Here is an 18,146-nt window from a genome sequence, read left to right as displayed (position 1 = left end):
TTTTTGACTCAAACTACTTGTTTCAAAACTTTTTTAATTACACACATGAAACCAGTTACATCACAAAAAAGTTAAACATTTACATAATTCAAATATTACAAAATAATAAAAAAAAACAACAAAATAAATACAGTAACCAGTTACATACAAAAAATAATAATAATAACATTCTGCATAATAATTTATCATGAAAAATGGAAAAATAGAAATTGATTTACGTTTATGAAACTAGATACATAATATAATTTTAACTTTGCATATTTGAAAAAAAAAAAAAAAAAAGACAACACATTCACTAAAGTAACCAGTTACACACACAAAAACATAACATAATGCAACACAAATAATTTTAGAACCTGGAAAATAGATCTTGATTCACTAAAATAAACCGGTTACTTAAATAATTTCAACATATGTTAATATTCATTCACTAACATAACCAGATACATTTGAAACAACACTAAAAATTATGTTGTGCTATATTGTAGATATGGAGTCCATAATGACATTGATTCGTTTTGGAGGAAAATGGACAGATAGATATCAGTATGATGACTACACCATGAGTGGACTGATAATACCAACAAATTGTTCTCTAAACAATTTGGTTCATTTAGTGAAAACTGAGATAAAATGCAATATTCAAAATATTGAGCTGAGTTACCAGTTATCACCAGGTATGCCACCAATGAAATTACTCACTGACAATTCAGTCCTATTATATATTGAGCTGAAAAAGAAGCAAAATGAAGTAACTGAGCTACCACTATGCATCACCACTTTTGATCAAACAATAGCTAAAACTATTCAACACAATACATATGAAGAAGAAACACAAAAACAGAACACAGATTTAGAAAATCTAGTTCTTCAACTAAACAACGAGCAATCAGCTACAGAATTACAATATGACGAAGCAACATACACGAGAAATAACCAGGTACAAACCTTCACAAATATTACAGACATAGTTGATAATGTAGCAGATTTTATAATAGAGAGAACAGAAGAAAACAAAAGAAAAAGAGAAGAAGAAATAGAAATTATAACTAATCATAAAATTTTCAAAGTTGAAGAAGGCCAGATTTATAAGGACAAAAAGCTCTTGAAATCTGCTCTATGTTATTATGCTATGATCCACAACATCCAATTCAAGATAAAAAGATCTGAACCGAGAGAGTACCTGGTAACCTGTGTGGATGACAATTGTAACTGGTTACTTAGAGCTTCAAAGTTCAGGAAAATAGAAACATTTAAAATCAGAAAGTATGTAAAAACTCACACCTGCTCCTTGGATATCATTATGGAAGACCACAGGCAGGCTAATTGCAATGTCATTGGAGAACTAATAAAAACAAAATACATGTCAATAAAGAGAGTACACACACCACATGACATAATCAACGACATGCTAGATGATTATGGTGTTTCAATGGGGTACCAAAAAGCCTGGAGAGCAAGAGAAAAAGCTTTAGAATTGGCAAGGGGAAACCAAGATGATTCATACCAAAAACTTCTCATCTACCTTCACATGCTAAAAGTCTCGAACCCAGTTACAATAACACACCTGGTTACAGACAATAAAGATCACTTCAAATATATGTACCTAGCATTTGCAAATTCCATCAAAGGATAGAAACACTGTAGGCCAGTCATTGTGATAGATGGAACTTACTTGAAGACATCATTTGGGGGAACTTTATTCACTGCTTCAACAATGGATGCTAACAACAATATATTTCCATTAGCCTTTGGAATAGGAGACTCTGAAAATGATTCATCATGGTTATGGTTTTTCACAAAGCTAAAGGAGACATATGGAGAAAGAGAATGTACTATTTTCTTTTTTATATTCTTATTGAAACAAACTAAACACATAAAATTATCAGTTTAATAATAATCCAGCAATATAATAGTAAAAACAGTGTAAAAAAAATAACAGTCATATAAATTAATGAAACCAGTTACTCAATTAGGACAGAATAGCCAGTTACTCCATTGTGATTTTGCAAACAGATATGGCAATCATTTCAGACAGGCACAAAAGCATAGAAAATGTTGTAGATGATGTATATCCAAAAGCTTTCCATGGAGCATGCATATTCCACCTGCTAAACAACATCAAAGTCAATTTCGGTGTCCATGGGAGGACCTAAACCTAAACTTTGTCAAAGCAGCAAAGGCATACAGGGTACAATCATTTGAGCACTACATGCATGAAATAGACAAGATTGACACTTGCATAAGACCGTATTTACAAAAAATTGGATATTCAACTTGGTCTAGATGCCATGCTCCAACAAGAAGATATACAATGATGACATCAAATATAGTCGAATCAATAAATGTTGCATTGAAAGCTGCAAGAACGCTGCCAATCACTACAATGATGGAAGGCCTTCGAAGTTTAGTTCAAAAATGGGTATGGAAAAATGGTAACGAAGCAAATGGAACATTCACACAAGTAACAACAGATACTGAAACTGTGCTTAGAGAAAACTTTATTCGTGCCATTAAATTTAAGGTACCTGACATATATTGAGCACTGAATATTATTTACCAAAACTTTCAGTAACCAGTTACTAAACAATATCACAGTATCCAGTTTCTAACATGTATTCCTCTACTAAAATAAACAAGTCTTCCCAGTAAACACTATACTGTACCAAGTTGTGGTTGAACAGAAAGGAAATTTTTTGGTCAACCTAATGGAGAAAACATGTGAATGCAAAAGGTTCCAACAAGATGAAATACCGTGTGCACATGCAATAGCAGTATTCGCCAAAACACGGCTGAAAACATATGATTATGTTGCTGATTACGACAAAACGACAACTATGAAAGCAACATATGAGTCAACTGTTCATCCATTGCCAAATGAAAGCGAATGGACACTGCCAGAGACTTTAAACAAAATTTTCCTACCACCAAAATCAAGAAAACCACCAGGCCGCCCTAGAAGGAAAAGAATCAGATCTAGAGGAGAACCAAAGGTACAGATAAAATGTGGAAGATGCGCGCAGCCAGGACATAATAGAAAAACATGCAGGAATGAACCAATCCCAAAGCAGCGAAACCCAACAAAGTCAAAGAAAATAGACAAATAATTTTCTAAAGAATAGATATACTACAATTTCAATAAATTCAATTGATGTAATAAAAATTGTATCCTAATGTTTTCTACTTCAATAAAAGCACAAACTTTTTAAGCATTTTACATTTTTTAAACTTGATACTCAACTTCATGGTTCCAAACACAAGATATTCAAAATCTGAAGACTCAAGTACCTGGTTACAACACATATTATAGAAAGAAAAAAAAGATACTTTAAGTAAATTTAACAAACAACTATATATACATGTAACCAACGATTTAAAAACCTAATTATATAATCACAAATCTTTCACAAAAAAAAAAAAACAAAACATAAATATTATAAACTTGATACTCAACTTCCTGGTTCCAACACAAGATATTCAAAATCTGAAGATTCAAGTACCTGGTTACAACACATAAAATAGAAAAAAAAAACAGTTACTATAAGTAAATTTAACAAATGACTATATATAAATGTAACCAACGACTTAAAAAACATAGTTATATAATCACAAATCTTTCACACACAAAAAAAAAAGAAACATAAATATATCAAAAAAAAATTAAAAAAATAAAAATAAAAACTAAAGAAACAGTAACCAACTACCTAAAACATATGGCTTTTACTATCTAAAACAGAAGTAACCGGTTACACCATCTTCATACAATAATAATTGAAACCTATATGAAAAAAAAACATGTACATAACAATATCTTCAAACTTTTAAAAAAAATCACCAACTCTATTGAAAAAAAAACATACACATTAAAATAAAATACATTAAAAAAAAACTTTATATTAAGCCTGAATGTGAAACCAATTCTTTACATGGACTAAAATAAAAAAACCATAGATAAGTACAGTACTAAAACAGTATCCAGTTACAAACCACAACTTCACTATTAAACAAAGAAAAAAAAAAGACATGGTCATTAATACAACTAAAAAAAACTGCAAAATCTCTACTTATAATTCCTCCTCCTCTTTGATTTCTTTGATTGAGCATCATCTTCTGTCTTGTACCCACCAATCTGCTTCTTTTTTGCATGACTATACAAGTTAATGGCAAGATAATCACGATAGGTAGCAATTTTGGCAGCCATGTTCTTTGGGATATCATCAATCTTCCCATGGATAAACAAATCAGCATACTTGATAACAAATACTCCACAATCACTGCAAAAAAAAAAAATCAACAAATGAAATTATTTAAAACAAACAAAATAGAAAAATAAACAACAATATACAAAAACCAGTTACTTACTTATCCTCTTGAAAATGCAAGTCCTTGGCAAAGTTAAAATCAATTAGATCCTTCTTCCCAACAGAATATGGACCAACATTCAAGTCCAAATCTTTCCTAGAACCATAAAAATCAAGAAAGTCTAGAAAATATGGTAAAACAACAGAATAAGCCTTCACATATGGCAAAGCAATACTCTCATTCTTCTTCCCCACCAAAGAGTTGTAGACAGTTAATATCCTACTCTTAATGGAAAAGTGAATAAAAACCCAATGCAACTGAACCTTGACATGCACAGGAAAAAGAACATGATCGTTATCCACCCAAGGAGTGTTACAAAACAAATATTCACCAATAATGTAAAATGAAATGAGGTTATCAAAACGAATGCTGCTTGAATCACATTTGGCTGCCACAAAGTTATCATACAAACTCTTGATAGTTGTATCAAACCAATAGTCTGTAGTTGTAACCCTCTTGTTCAAACCATCAATCAACTTAATCTTCTTCCTCAAGTAATAAAAACATACATTCGTATGCTACAAAAAATAAATAAACATACAAAAGTTAGGAACCTGGTTACTAGCCAATATATAATAATAAAAACAAGTTACACACAATACTACAAGAACCTGGTTACTAGCCATAAATAATCAAAACAATTTACACACAATACTAAAGGAACTTGGTTACTTGTCTTAACCATGATCAACAAAAATAACAAAACATCTAAACAAACAAATACTAGTTAATAAACATTATACCAAGAACCTGGTTACTTACAGTGTCCATAAGGTCCTCCCCACAAGTTTGAAGCTTGTAAAACGACATCTTCTCAGAAATTTTAACAAAAGAATAATCCATCGGTGGATTGATAATGTTATTAACATCAGAAAATTTCTTCTTCCTTCAAAACAAAAAAAAATATATATATTAACAGACAATTAAATATCAAGAACAATAATATTAAACAAAATATAAAAAAACATACTTATTTTTAAAAATCATTTTATCCTCAATCCAAGTAATATAATCCAGACATTCATTCTTTGAAACATTCTGTCCAATTTCATCTTCAAATGGAAGTAATCCTCTAACAATCACCACTTCTTCTCCCTTCCTCTTCACAGTTTCTTTTACTTCAGAAGAACAAAACTCAGTAACAAAAGGAGATTTGACATGAGTACTAGGTTTAGGGTCCCTCTTTTCAATAGCAACAGGAACTTCATCAACATCACCAACCATCACAACTTTCCAATCATCCTTACTCCCACTAAATCTCTTTTCTCATTCTGCATACTCAACAGTTTTATCAATAACATTCAAAATCTCTAGATCCATATATACTTCTTCAAAACTTAAACTAACTGAAATGAACTCAGGCTTCTTTGAAAAATCCTATAATGAATAACAATAAAATCAATTACAAAAAAAATCAATTTTAAATAAAATAATACAAAAAACAAAATCAAAAATAAATTTCAAAACCTTATCTCCACCCACAACATTTGACAACTCCAACCCAGAATAAACAGCATCAAAATTTTCATTTAAATCCTTCCCGACACCCTAAAATAAATAATGAAACTGGTTACACTAATAAACTAACAAAAACACAACATACTATTAAGAAACATAAACCAGTTACCTTACTACCATCAAAATCTTCACCTGAATCCATCCCACAATCCTAGACCCAAAAAAAAAAAAAAAACAATCTCGTTACAACAAAAAATGGTTTAAAAAAAACAATAAAGCATAAAAACAAACAAGTTACCTTAGAATCATCAGAAATAGGACTGGAAACATTATCAAAATCAGCTGGCTTTTACCCTTCATTATATCCAGCACTTTCATCACTAGAACTTGCAACTTTTTCAGAATTTTTTGCAACAATTTTTGCAATCATTGCAGACAAATCACTGAGTTTCCCCATGAACTCAGACCTCATAACTGCAATATCACTAATAATAGATTCTTTGCTCGCTTTTATTGATGAGATTGATTCACAAATCAATCTCAACTTTTCACTATCATCCTGGAAAAACATAATAAAATAATTTACAAAACAGCAAAAAATAAACATAAAAAGAAACCTATAAATTTCAAAACAAAAAAAAAATATTTTTTTAACTAAAACAAACAACAACACTAACCAGTACCTGGGTACCCGAACTACTATCTTCATCTTTAGCACACTCCTTCAGCAAGTATAAAGGCTCAAACTTAAACTTCTTCACTGTTGGTTTCTTCCTCTCCTCAGAAGATGGATAGACATTTAAGATAGTCAACTGAATAAATTAAAAAAATATATATAAAAAAAACAAGAAACTGGTTACCATCAACTACCATATGCACACGAATCCTTCGTCTGTTTAACAGTGGAAGGGGATTTACTCTTCTTCCTTGCATCAGACTTCAAATGTATAACGTTACTCCTTCGAGGAAGAATCTCGCCAATATCATCCCCTACATTCTTCGATTCACCCTCTACTATACCATAAATTTTCTTCTCAGAACCAAAAACACCACCAACTTCACCAGAGTGATCCATGACAAAACTTTAAAATTAAAATAGACAATGCACTGCATAAAAAAAAACAACACAAATGAAAAAGAATAACAGATATACATATATATATATAGAGCACAAATTACAAATAACTACCCATAAACTTCCAAAAAAAAAACTGATCAAAAACTGACAAAACCCCCACTAAAAAACTAACGATAAAATCGTACACCAAAAACAAAAACCACCATTAACACAGATTAAAAACCAACCATCCACGACAGAAAATAGATAATACAAAGCAAAATTAGCAATAAATATACATTAAAAAAATTAAAAAATAAACCCTGAAACCGGGTACTCACCGAGACGAAAACACCACAAAGAGGCACAAATCCACAACAAGAAACTTATAAAACCCTAAAAAAAGAACAAAAAGAAGAAATCAACACAAAAAATCAAATACTGAAGGAAAGAAAAAATTCGAACTAAACGATATACAAAAAACATGATACTGAAGCAATCTGTAAATACACACCTGAAACCAGGTACTCACCGAGACGAAGACAACACAGAAGGCACAAAATCCACAACGATAAACTGAAAAAATCCTAAAACAGAAAGAAAACTGAGAACAAATATCACAATATCAATTGCTGAATATTGAATGATAAAATGAAGAAAAACGTGATAATGAAGATAAAAAAAACAATAGAAAATGTAGGTACTCGAGTACCTGCATGCATAAGATAAAATTACTGAGTATTGATTTTCTTACAAAAATTATTTTCCAAAAAAAATAATAATACTTAAAATGACTGAAATGCCCTCACAAAAATTCACATGAATGCATAAGAAACAACTACTGAATTATGATTTTCTTACAAAAATAGTTTCCCAAAATAATAATAATAATAATAATAATAATAATAATACTTAAAATGACTGAAATACACTCACAAAATTTTACAGATAGAATAAATAAACTTATACAATAAAATATGAGATACAAAATAATTTATTTGATAAATATGGGAAAACAAAACCCATAAAAAAGTTAAACAACAAAAAAAAACCATAAAAAATGCACACAAAAAAAAAAAACCATATATATCAAATTTTATTGAATTTTCCCATATTTAAGGTAAATTCCTCTAGTAAATTTGAACAAATTATATAATCTTGTAATAGAGAATATATTGTATTTATATATCTCTTTTTAATATAGTTATTTGTATTTTTTTTCTATTTTTTTAAAGTGTGTTTCTTTTTATTTTGGTTAAGATTTAAAAATTGAGTCTTTTTTAAATAAATTTAAAAGTGAGTTAGTTTAATAAATTTCTTAAAGTTATTATGTTGTAGTGAGAATATATTTTAGTTCTTTTATATTTGGCTAAGATTTAAATAGTGGTTTTTTTTTAATAAAGTTAAATGATGAGTTAGTTTAGTAAATTTAATCAAATTATATTATACTATAGTGGAGAATATATTTTAGTTATATATCTCTTTTTTTTTTAATATTATTCATTACACTTGATCAAAAAATTAAATAATTATTTAATCAATTATTACTATATCTATAAGTACTATAAAAGAGTGAATATATATATAGATATTTATTTATAAAAAAAAGGTGTGTTTCTTTTTATTTTGGTTAAGATTTAAAAAGTCAGTTTTTAAAAAATAAATTTAAAAGTGAGGTAGTTTAATAAATTTCATCAAACTATATTATTTTTGTAGTGAGAATATATTTTAGTTTTTTTTTTCGGCTAAGATTTAAATAGTGGTTTTTTAATAAATTTAAGTGGTGAGTTAGAGTAGTAAATTTGATCAAATTATATTATACTATAGTGGAAAATATATTTTAGTTATATATATATTTATTTTTTAATTTTTTTTAAAAATGTTAATTATACTTGATAAAAATAATAATTAATTATTTGGTCAATTATTACTATTATATCATTCATACTTTATATCTATCTATCAATTCTCACTTCTCTATTGTTTTTTACTTTTGGTATTTATTTAAAGAGATTTATAGTTTTTAAAAAAAAAAAATTGTATTGGATATTTTTTATTTTGTTTCAAGTTTCAAATTTAAAAATTAAATCTTTTTTGTTGAAGTTATTAGGATGATTTGATTTTAATCAATTTTACGTATTTTATTCATTTTCCATTAAATATTATATTTTGCTAAAATGTAATATTTTCACCTAATTTAATATTTTACATTCTAGATCCAAATTATAAATATTTTTGAAAAGTTTTAATTTTATTTTTAATATTGATAGATATTTATTTAATTTAATTATTTTCTCAACCTTATTATATGGTTTTTTTAGTTATTTAAGTTTTTTTTTTAATTTTATATGTATAAAAAAATGCAACTCTTTTTTATTACAATTAAATGATGTTTTAATTAATTTAATAAAAAAATATCTAATTAAAATTCAAGTTTAGATATTAGTTATAAAAAAAAACCTAATTTTTTCACCCGCGCTCACCTAGTTTTATTAAATAGCTGTCGTTAAGTGTCAAACATACGATGATGCAATATACTAGGCTTTCTTCCTAGTGTAACCTTATTTCCCCTTTGATTATCGTATTGATTGGACATTATTGGGTGGTGAAATAGGATTACCATTTACATTAATATTTTCCCATCAAGATTATATATTAATTCAATAACCCTTCTGTATTTTCATTAAAAAAAAATTGATGCGTTCAGGTTTGATCTCATTTGAACCTTAATTAATTTTTGAGTTCTGTTTGTTTTTCATGTATCGGTGATATTTTGTAGTTGTATTCTTCATGAAAAGAATAAACTTGAATTACCCATTTCATTGGAATATCAATTTCAGTCAACTTTTTCATGATTGGAGTCAATTCAAAATAATTGAAGATATCTCCCTTTTATTAAGTGTGTCATCAAACCAAATTGATCTTCATCTATTTTAAACACCCATAAAATTAAAAAATATTCTTTTCAAAAACAAAAATAAAATAAAATTAAATTAAGGAATATTTACATAAACACTATCTTTTAACTTTTATTATATTTACAATATTCACCTTTAAGAATACTTAATTTGACAGTTTTTGCGCATAATTTATTTGTTGAGATTTGTTAAATATAAGGAAGAAATTGTGATACACAAATAGGTGTAACACAATCAAAAACTCCATACACGTAGATGTGAATTTGAGTTTTTGCGATTAGCATCAATAATAAACCAAATTAGTTTTGGATTGGTACAATGAAGTATCGAAACACATCCAAACATGCTGGGAGCAATTTAGCAAATTTTGAGATGATTTGGGCAAGTCTAAATGAGAAAAAATTAGAGGGACATGCGCTACAACGCTTGTTTGAAAGCAATGCATTGCAGGCCATATTTGGCCTATGCTGAAACTAGAATGGCGATAGGTCACCTCTAGGTGGTGATGTATCACTTGTGCGTGGCGATGTGTTTTCACTAATTGGCAACGCGTCGCCTCTTGCTGATGTGGGACAACTTGTTTTGGCTCAAAAATAGTGTTTTTTAAAGTGTAACATGTGAGACTTGCCTGTAACAATGCTAATACTATATAAATGGGTTTAAAGGGTCAAAAAGTCTTGATCGCACTTCTCAACGCTTTCCCTTTAATCCCTCTCTATAGCTCTCCGAGAACATTCATTTTCTCCAAGAAACTCATCAAGAATTATTTGACTCGTATGAGTTTCAAGGCTTGTTTAATCCCAATTTTGACTTCATCTTTATAGAGACTTCAAGCAACTTTGGGAATGTTTCAAATAGAGAATTTTGATAGTGATCTTCATCGTGTATAAGCCTTTGGTTCTACATTTTGGTTTTAAGACATAGACGAATTTGGTTTTTGGTTTTGAGTTTCCCGTCATTTTATGTTATTTCTTTTGTGATAGTACTATTATATATTATGTATAGATTCAAATTATCTAGGTGCGTGGTGTAACCTAACTTTCCAATTAATTTTGTTTTATAGTTTATGATATATTATAGTTTACAATTTGATCTTATGATTTTATGTGTTTGAAACCTATTGTATTCATCATATTGAGTTGTTATCCATTGAGATTGTGATAATATCCCCAATATTCTTTCCATGTCTCTCTCTTTCTTCAAATGGCCAAGCCTAGTTGCCAACTTCCAGCCACCCACCTGCTACGCTAGATAGGGAGGAAGAGAAGATGTTGGTGAGCTCGCCGCCTGACATCGCTAGAGGAGGTTGTACGTGTTGGATAAAGTCATCGAATGTGCAACTTTGACTGCATTTTCTGGCCAACTCCGGCCACCCCAAGGCCTGGAGGTAGTATAGTTGGAACGAGCTCTTTGAAAGAAACACAACCCAGCCATGCACTCCCCTTGTATCATCAGCGTTTTCTGGTGAGTTCGTGGGTATATTCATGGTTTTAGAAGATTTTTCTAGCGACAATGCTAGTCGTTTGGGCACAAGAATAGTACCATTGCGACTTACTATTCAAGGGAGTTATTTTGGGATATGACAAGCATAGTTTCTTGTTGTCGCTGAAGAAAATGATTGGAATAAGTTGTTTTTGCGTTGTGTTTCAAAAATAACTTGTTAGTTACATTTTAATTTCGTTAAGTAAAAAATAACTTAAAGGAGTCACCAAAATGTGTATTTTTACCATGATTCAAAAGTAGCTTATAAGTTTATTTTATGTTTGATTAATTAAAATACCACTATAATTCACATGAATATTATTTTAATGACCAAAAAGTGTATTTTAATTTTTTTATTAAAAAGTTACTCAATAGTATATGAAGTTTTTTCAAATAAGATAGTGATTTTTATAAATAAAAAAACTAGATTTTTGTGATAAAACTTTGTTTTATGTATACTCGTAACAATTAGATTAGGTACTTGATGGTTGAATGAAATTACCGTTTTATTAAGAGATTTTTTAAAAAATATACTTTTTTTTGTGTTTTTTTTTATTTTTTTATGGTCCCTGATTTTTTTCTTTAAAAAATACTATCTCAAGTTTTCGAAAAATACATTTTTTAAGTTTTATATTTACAAAAATATAATGTCAATGAAACAATTAAAAAACAACGATAAGACAACAACTAAACATTACCCCTATTTTTTTTTTAAATCAAAATATATCTTCAAATAAATAAACAACAACATAATAACAAAACAACTATAAATAAACTTAAACAACTAAAAACCAACATGAAAACAATTATACATAAAATCTAAACAGCATAAAAACAACAATAAGACAACAACTAAACCTTAACTCAGTGCATACTACACACATTTAAAAACAACAAATAAAGAACAACTAGAAGTCAACCCATTGCATACTAACATGTTTGTTTTTTATATAAAAAAATAAAAATATATCTGAAACAAATAAACAACAATTAGACATCAACACAACAACTGAACAACTATATATAAACTTAAAACAACTAAAAATCAATGTGAAAACAACTATACATAAAAACTAAACAACCTCACAACAACACAATGCAACTCATTACATTTTAAAAAAACAACACGCTGTAATAAAATATCAAAAAAAATAACTTAAATGCAATACAACAACCTCACAACAACTATATATATATATATATAAATTTCAATGATCAAAAGCTTAATAAGCAAGTAGTAAAAGATAAACTAGTTTTGTCATTCCCAAACATTGATGTTAGCCTCTAATATTTCTTATACCATTATTTGACCTTCACAAAATATACACACAAACAATACCATACTAGCCCACTCAATAAATCGGTAAATGAATTATTTAAATTCAATAACACAACAGTTTCCAAAACTCATACAGACATTTCATCAAATATTATACATGCATATCATAAAACTTAAATATTACTCAAAACTAAAAAACACCATCAACATAATAAATTATTAACTCCCAAGCACTACATGAGAATCGAACGAAAAAGTTGATCCATGCTATTTCAAAATATAATAAATCCAACTCCATACAAATCAAACCCCTTGACAAAAAAAAAAAAAAAAAAAAATTCGCCCAAACCACTTTACAAACCCAATCACAGTAATAAACAAAATAGCAAAAAATCCTCTATATCCTTAGACCAAATCAATCAACACAACCAACAACCAAATATTATTAAATTCATTTTCACTTCAGATTAAACTTAGCTGACATTATATCTCACAAGTAAAGCTTTTCTAAATGGACACCTCCCCTATTTTGACATTCAGACCATTGCAATTTCAATCAATTACAGTGACGAATACCTGTCCTTGATCTTCAAAGAGATGAATTGGCTTTAACCACAGCTATGGAATAGTCTCCTGAAGCATAAGGCTCGAAGCCCATATGCTATAGAAGCTCAACACCACCATTTCCAACTCCAAAGCACCTCTCCAATGTTTTTCTCGGTGTATGACTTTCTTCTTTGGCGGAGGAGAGGAGGGACAGAGGCGGAAGGTCTGAGCTACACGAAGGCTAGTTTCCTAGTTAGCAGAGTTCGACGCCTCCTCATCGGAGAAGATGAAGGCATCATATAAGTATATAAAAAAAACTTTGAACCGTAAAAAAGAAAAGAAAAAAATACTGTTATGTAATTTTTTCTTAAATTTTAGTGATGCCAGTAAATTTCTTTTCTATCTAATCAAAACAAGTAGTGGAGGGAATCGTGTGCAAAACGAGAAAGAAACAAAACAAACTATTTAGTCCACCTTTTCTTGCTTGAATTTGATGCACTCTACAAAATCATTTCCCAAAACCCTCACAAAGCTTTCAATACATGGACAACTCTACAACACCATTTATAAGAAAAACAAATCATGCTCACCAATCAAATTCTGTCTCAAAAATATACAAGATTCTTAACTTTTTCAAATGTCATCTTCTTCTGCTAAAAATTCGAAGAACTAGTTAGGAACTGCTAGATCCTATACAACTGAATTTTTACCCCTTTTTTTTTCTTTTCTTGTTTGGTTTTGTGTTTTCTCCCCCCTCCTGATTGAGTCAAATCAGTCAACTAGAAAGTTTAATCTTCTGCATAACTATAGCTCTGGTTTCAAGCACCCTGGGGAATCAACAAGATAAATTGCATTCACAGTTAGAAACATACAAAATACAAATAAAAAGCTTTGAAAGTTGACAAAATTGAAGAGAAATTAGTTACCATTTGGTCCCAAAGTGTCAATGGAAGCAGTAGTTTCAAATCCCATATGGAAAAGACCTTGAAGCTCATTATCTAGAACTGCCTGCAAGTAAAACATGTGTTTCTTTAAGATTATTGCCAGAACAGGAGTTATATAGTAAGGGCAGGACACCTTGAACATGCTAACTTACCTGAGGCAAAGAAGCAAATTGTGGAGCTGAACTCGGTATACTTGGAAGGTTTGCCTGAAAGATCCCATGTGGATAATGTTGAGAAGAGCCCATTCCAGGGCCAAGTCCAAAAATAGCTGCATTGCCACCTCGCGAGTTGAGAATCTGGACACAGAATGATGAACAATATGAATTTCAGACATAATTGTTGTTGGCTTCAACACTTAATCAAAAAGTTACACGAGACCAACCTGGCTTGCATCTTTGGACAGAATCCGTTCTATATCAATGTTCAATTCTGGATTCACAGTCGCTAGTTTCATTGACAAAAACTGCAGCAAGGGGAAGTAAAAAGGAACCATTTAGAACATGGTTAGAGTACATAAACTTGTTTGATTTCCAAATGTGGAGGTCAAAACAATAAGATGGTATGCTATGTAGATATATTCTTTTTCCTTTTCTTTCTTATTAAATCTGTGATTCAGCATGGTGGATTAGAAGTTTAGTAACTAAGAACTTGCAGGAAGATATTCATCAGTCGAGAAACTCCACCAGAAAAAAAGGGAAGCATCCAGTATTGTAATATCTTTGAAAACTAGGGAATAAAAATAAATTTTCTTTAATGACTTTTTCTAAGGATAGGGGAACAAACTAAGCTGGAAGTAATTAGCTTAGCACTAATGTCAAATTTTATGAAAAAGAAACAGCAAGCATCAAGAATAAAATTCCTCAATATAGCTTGCAGAATAGCATACCTCAACCTGCTGCTGCAGCGACCGTACATAGTTAATGATCTCATCAAGCATTACCGCCTTACCCGTAATCTAAAATGGTGAAATGGCATAGTATTATTCAGCACTAAGCATAAGATTAAAGAGACCACAGACAAGCACAACTCTCAAAAGGTTGCTAGTTTCCAATTACCTTATTGCATCCCGGAACAAGTTCTTGAAGCAATCTCATCCGCTCACTGATCTTTTCTCTTCTCACCTGCAATTAGAAAGTTCTATTGTCTCAACATATATGTAGAAATAGGACAGGAATTTGCTTAAAATACGAGGCATTGAAGGAGAACCTACCCTTTCTGCAAGGCTATGACTATTTGTAGCCTGACCCCTTCGGGCTCTCACATGAATGTAATTATCCTTTTGAGTATCTCCACTGTTAGAACTCTCCTTAGCTTGTTTACCCACCGCCTCTGTTGGCTTACTCCGCATATTTCCACTAGTATATTCTTCAGTGTTTAGTTTCTTCTCATCCTGTTCCTTTCGGACATCAGAATTATCCCCAGATAGATCCATTTGTTGTCCCCCTTCAGCATTCTATTAAAGAAAACAAAGAAATTCAATCCTTCGAGAGCACAAACTAAAGAGAAATGAAATCACCAATAGCATAATTGAATTTCTTAAGTTACACATGATCTTACCTTCTCTGGACTGAGGGGAGAACTTGAATCAGGAACACGTTTTCTTCTTTTTCCACTGGGTGAGGATCCTATGCCCCCATCTGAAATCTGGCAACCATCTTGAGATTGTCCCCCAATTCTTGATGTCCTCTCACTGCCTTTCTCTTGGTTTATTGTGTAATTTCGAGGACACCCATTAGTATTACTAGCAATCTCAGCACACTGAGGCAAGCCAAAAGAGCCAACCATTTCTGAGAATCCCCCATTTTCAAAGCATGAAAGCTTTGGCACCATCTCAACAAAACTCGAATCGGATGGATATTGAACGAGTTGGGAGTTGCTACTCATTCCCTGATTTTCCAATGCAACAGGGTAAGGAGGATTGCAAAATTCACCATGAGAAACCACTGAAGAACCTCCAAAATTCTCACTCTGACTCAATGAGACAAGTGGATCCCAACCAGAAGCAAAGAAATGGTCTTGTCCATTGGAAGGTTTAAACATAGTCAGTGAGCTCATTGTCATCCCTGAAACCTTATCAGGAGGGGCATTTGTGCTCATCCCTGAAGGAGGACAATTAAGAATGCCGTGACTTCTATGTCGAAACCCCATATCCTCGTTCTCCTGACCACTCATCTCTTCAATTCAAAAGTTCTGAGAATAAAAGCTCCCCCAAATCAACGGAGTTGCACTATATACAAAGGAGAAAACCCAGACAAACAGAAGATAAAACTACATGTGAAACAAAAGGCAAAGTGAGTTTTGACTAAAGTTGATAAATTGCAGGAATCAACAAGGGGCAAGTAACCTTGGCAGCTTTGTTAAGCTGATGGGGTGTTAAAGTAAAAGAAGCCCTTCAACTGTAGTACCCCATAGACTCAAAGTGAAATGACAAATAGTAAATATATATATATATATATATATATATATAAGGCACCGGCTACTAACTTACTTATTTCTTTCAGAAACCCTAGGATCAAGCTTACTCAACTACAGAGTAAGGGAGAGAAAAAAAATGCTCCCCACAGACAAGAAAGTGAACCTTTCAGAGCATAAAGTAGACATAGACAAACAAAGACATTAACTAAGTAACAGCTCAGCCGAGCAACTAAAAGAAAGCAGATTCCCTTTTTCCTTTTTGTTTAGAGGAGAAGAACTAAATTTTCATACCTTCTAATCAATCAAATACACCAATGTGATTGATGTGAACGTTTGAATCTCTACAACAAGGACCCAATTGAAGATTACTACATAGATTTATGAAGAAAACAGAGGGTCTTTTAATTAGTAAGGAATTAGTCTCAAGGGGGTTACAACTAGTTGTTGGTAATAATTGTTCCAGAAGCAAAACCAAGAAAAAGGAGTATGGCATAAACCCTTTCGAGATATTCTCAAATGGGTACCTGAAAAGACCAAAAGCATCAAATTCTACTTAAATTGTGTAAGAACTGAAATTGGCAGGGTCTTTAGAACAGTCCCCGTAATTGGGCTTTTGATTGTACCTTCAAGAGCATCAAATGCTTTGCTAAAATTCGGCAAAGAAAAACCAATTTCATCAATTGGGTACTTGTAAAAACAGCAAAGAAGCATCAAGTTCCAACTTTTATAGATCACAGACCATACTCAACTCACCACCACAAGCCTAGCTAGAGAGAGAAAACCAAAAAAAAAAAAAAAACCCAACGAGTGAGACCTTGCTTACCTGCTCAAGTTAACAGGTGACATGTATGATTTTAAAAGACAGACTAACTACTGCGCCAACTGCCCTAATTCGAAAAATTATTACAGAACCTAATCTCTTTTCCTTCCACAATTTACTGTTTCAAATTCTCTTATCTCTCTCTTTTTGACTGAATAATATACTATATATATATAGTCTCTCTCTAACTCTATGGCGTTTTTTAAAGAAATAAACTTTCAGAAGAGATTGGGGAGGTTCTTCTCTTCAAGGCCAAGCTTGCTACCTTGCTTGCTTCTTTGACATACTTTATTTTTATTTTTTACTGACACATTTGCCAACTATTCTAACAGACCTCTCTTTGATGTTACACACTCATTTTTCTCAGTGCCAACTAAACCTCTTTCATTTCTTTTAAGAAACACTCATTATGCTCCTAACCTCCATCATCCCCCATGTACATCATTCTCCATTAAACCAGTACAATGCCCCTGTGGACCCCACCCAGTCCGTGAGCAACATATAGGTGTGCATATATAAATATAGTATAATATAGAAAGATGCCATCTTGATCTGTTCAGTTCAAGTTAATGAGACCTAGCCTTTTGGCACGTGGACGGTTCTAATGAAGCCAACTCAGAGATAGCTGTGGTTGATGTCCTGTGTAGCAGAGAATTACTTCTCTCTTATTCTTTTATTATTTATCATTATTAATTAAATTTTATATATTAGTTTAGTTTAAGTAAGTAGTGCATGTAATCTATTTCTCTTTTTTAACTTTGGGAGGATTTGAGTCTCAGGAGCACAAGGAATAATGGAATCTAATCATCAATTTACCTCCTTGTCCTGGTACGGGTATCCAGCTGTCCACTCTCAACAAGGTTTT

General features: G+C 31.0%; 2 protein-coding genes across 8 annotated transcripts; one reads left to right on the top strand and one right to left on the bottom strand.

Annotated features, from left to right (window-relative positions):
• The first annotated feature begins 2,317 nt into the window (after positions 1-2,317).
• LOC133806279 (uncharacterized) lies at positions 2,318-3,107 on the top strand. Its single transcript, XM_062244399.1, has 2 exons — positions 2,318-2,524; positions 2,685-3,107. Exons 1-2 carry the CDS (start codon positions 2,318-2,320, stop codon positions 3,105-3,107), a joined length of 630 nt encoding a protein of 209 aa, XP_062100383.1.
• Positions 3,108-13,550: 10,443 nt separating this feature from the next.
• On the bottom strand, positions 13,551-17,737 carry LOC133807019 (transcription factor bHLH74). 7 transcript variants are annotated; one of them, XM_062245131.1, is made up of 9 exons: positions 17,285-17,737; positions 15,604-16,314; positions 15,257-15,499; positions 15,102-15,167; positions 14,933-15,001; positions 14,429-14,509; positions 14,199-14,342; positions 14,029-14,110; positions 13,551-13,929 (listed from the first exon to the last, which is right to left on the bottom strand). In XM_062245131.1, the coding sequence occupies exons 2-9, from the start codon at positions 16,216-16,218 to the stop codon at positions 13,907-13,909; spliced, it is 1,323 nt and encodes a 440-aa protein (XP_062101115.1). In that variant the 5' UTR covers positions 16,219-16,314; positions 17,285-17,737; the 3' UTR covers positions 13,551-13,906. The 7 variants fall into 7 exon arrangements, with proteins under 7 accessions (XP_062101115.1, XP_062101118.1, XP_062101116.1 ...); XM_062245134.1 differs by having other exon boundaries at positions 15,604-16,273; XM_062245132.1 differs by having other exon boundaries at positions 15,604-16,236.
• Positions 17,738-18,146: the final 409 nt, after the last annotated feature.

This window comes from Humulus lupulus, chromosome X (genome assembly GCF_963169125.1).
Source record: "Humulus lupulus chromosome X, drHumLupu1.1, whole genome shotgun sequence".
NCBI classification, from domain to species: domain Eukaryota; kingdom Viridiplantae; phylum Streptophyta; class Magnoliopsida; order Rosales; family Cannabaceae; genus Humulus; species Humulus lupulus.
The sequence above is the reverse complement of the archived record's forward strand: the minus strand, read 5'-3'. Positions and strand labels throughout refer to the sequence as shown.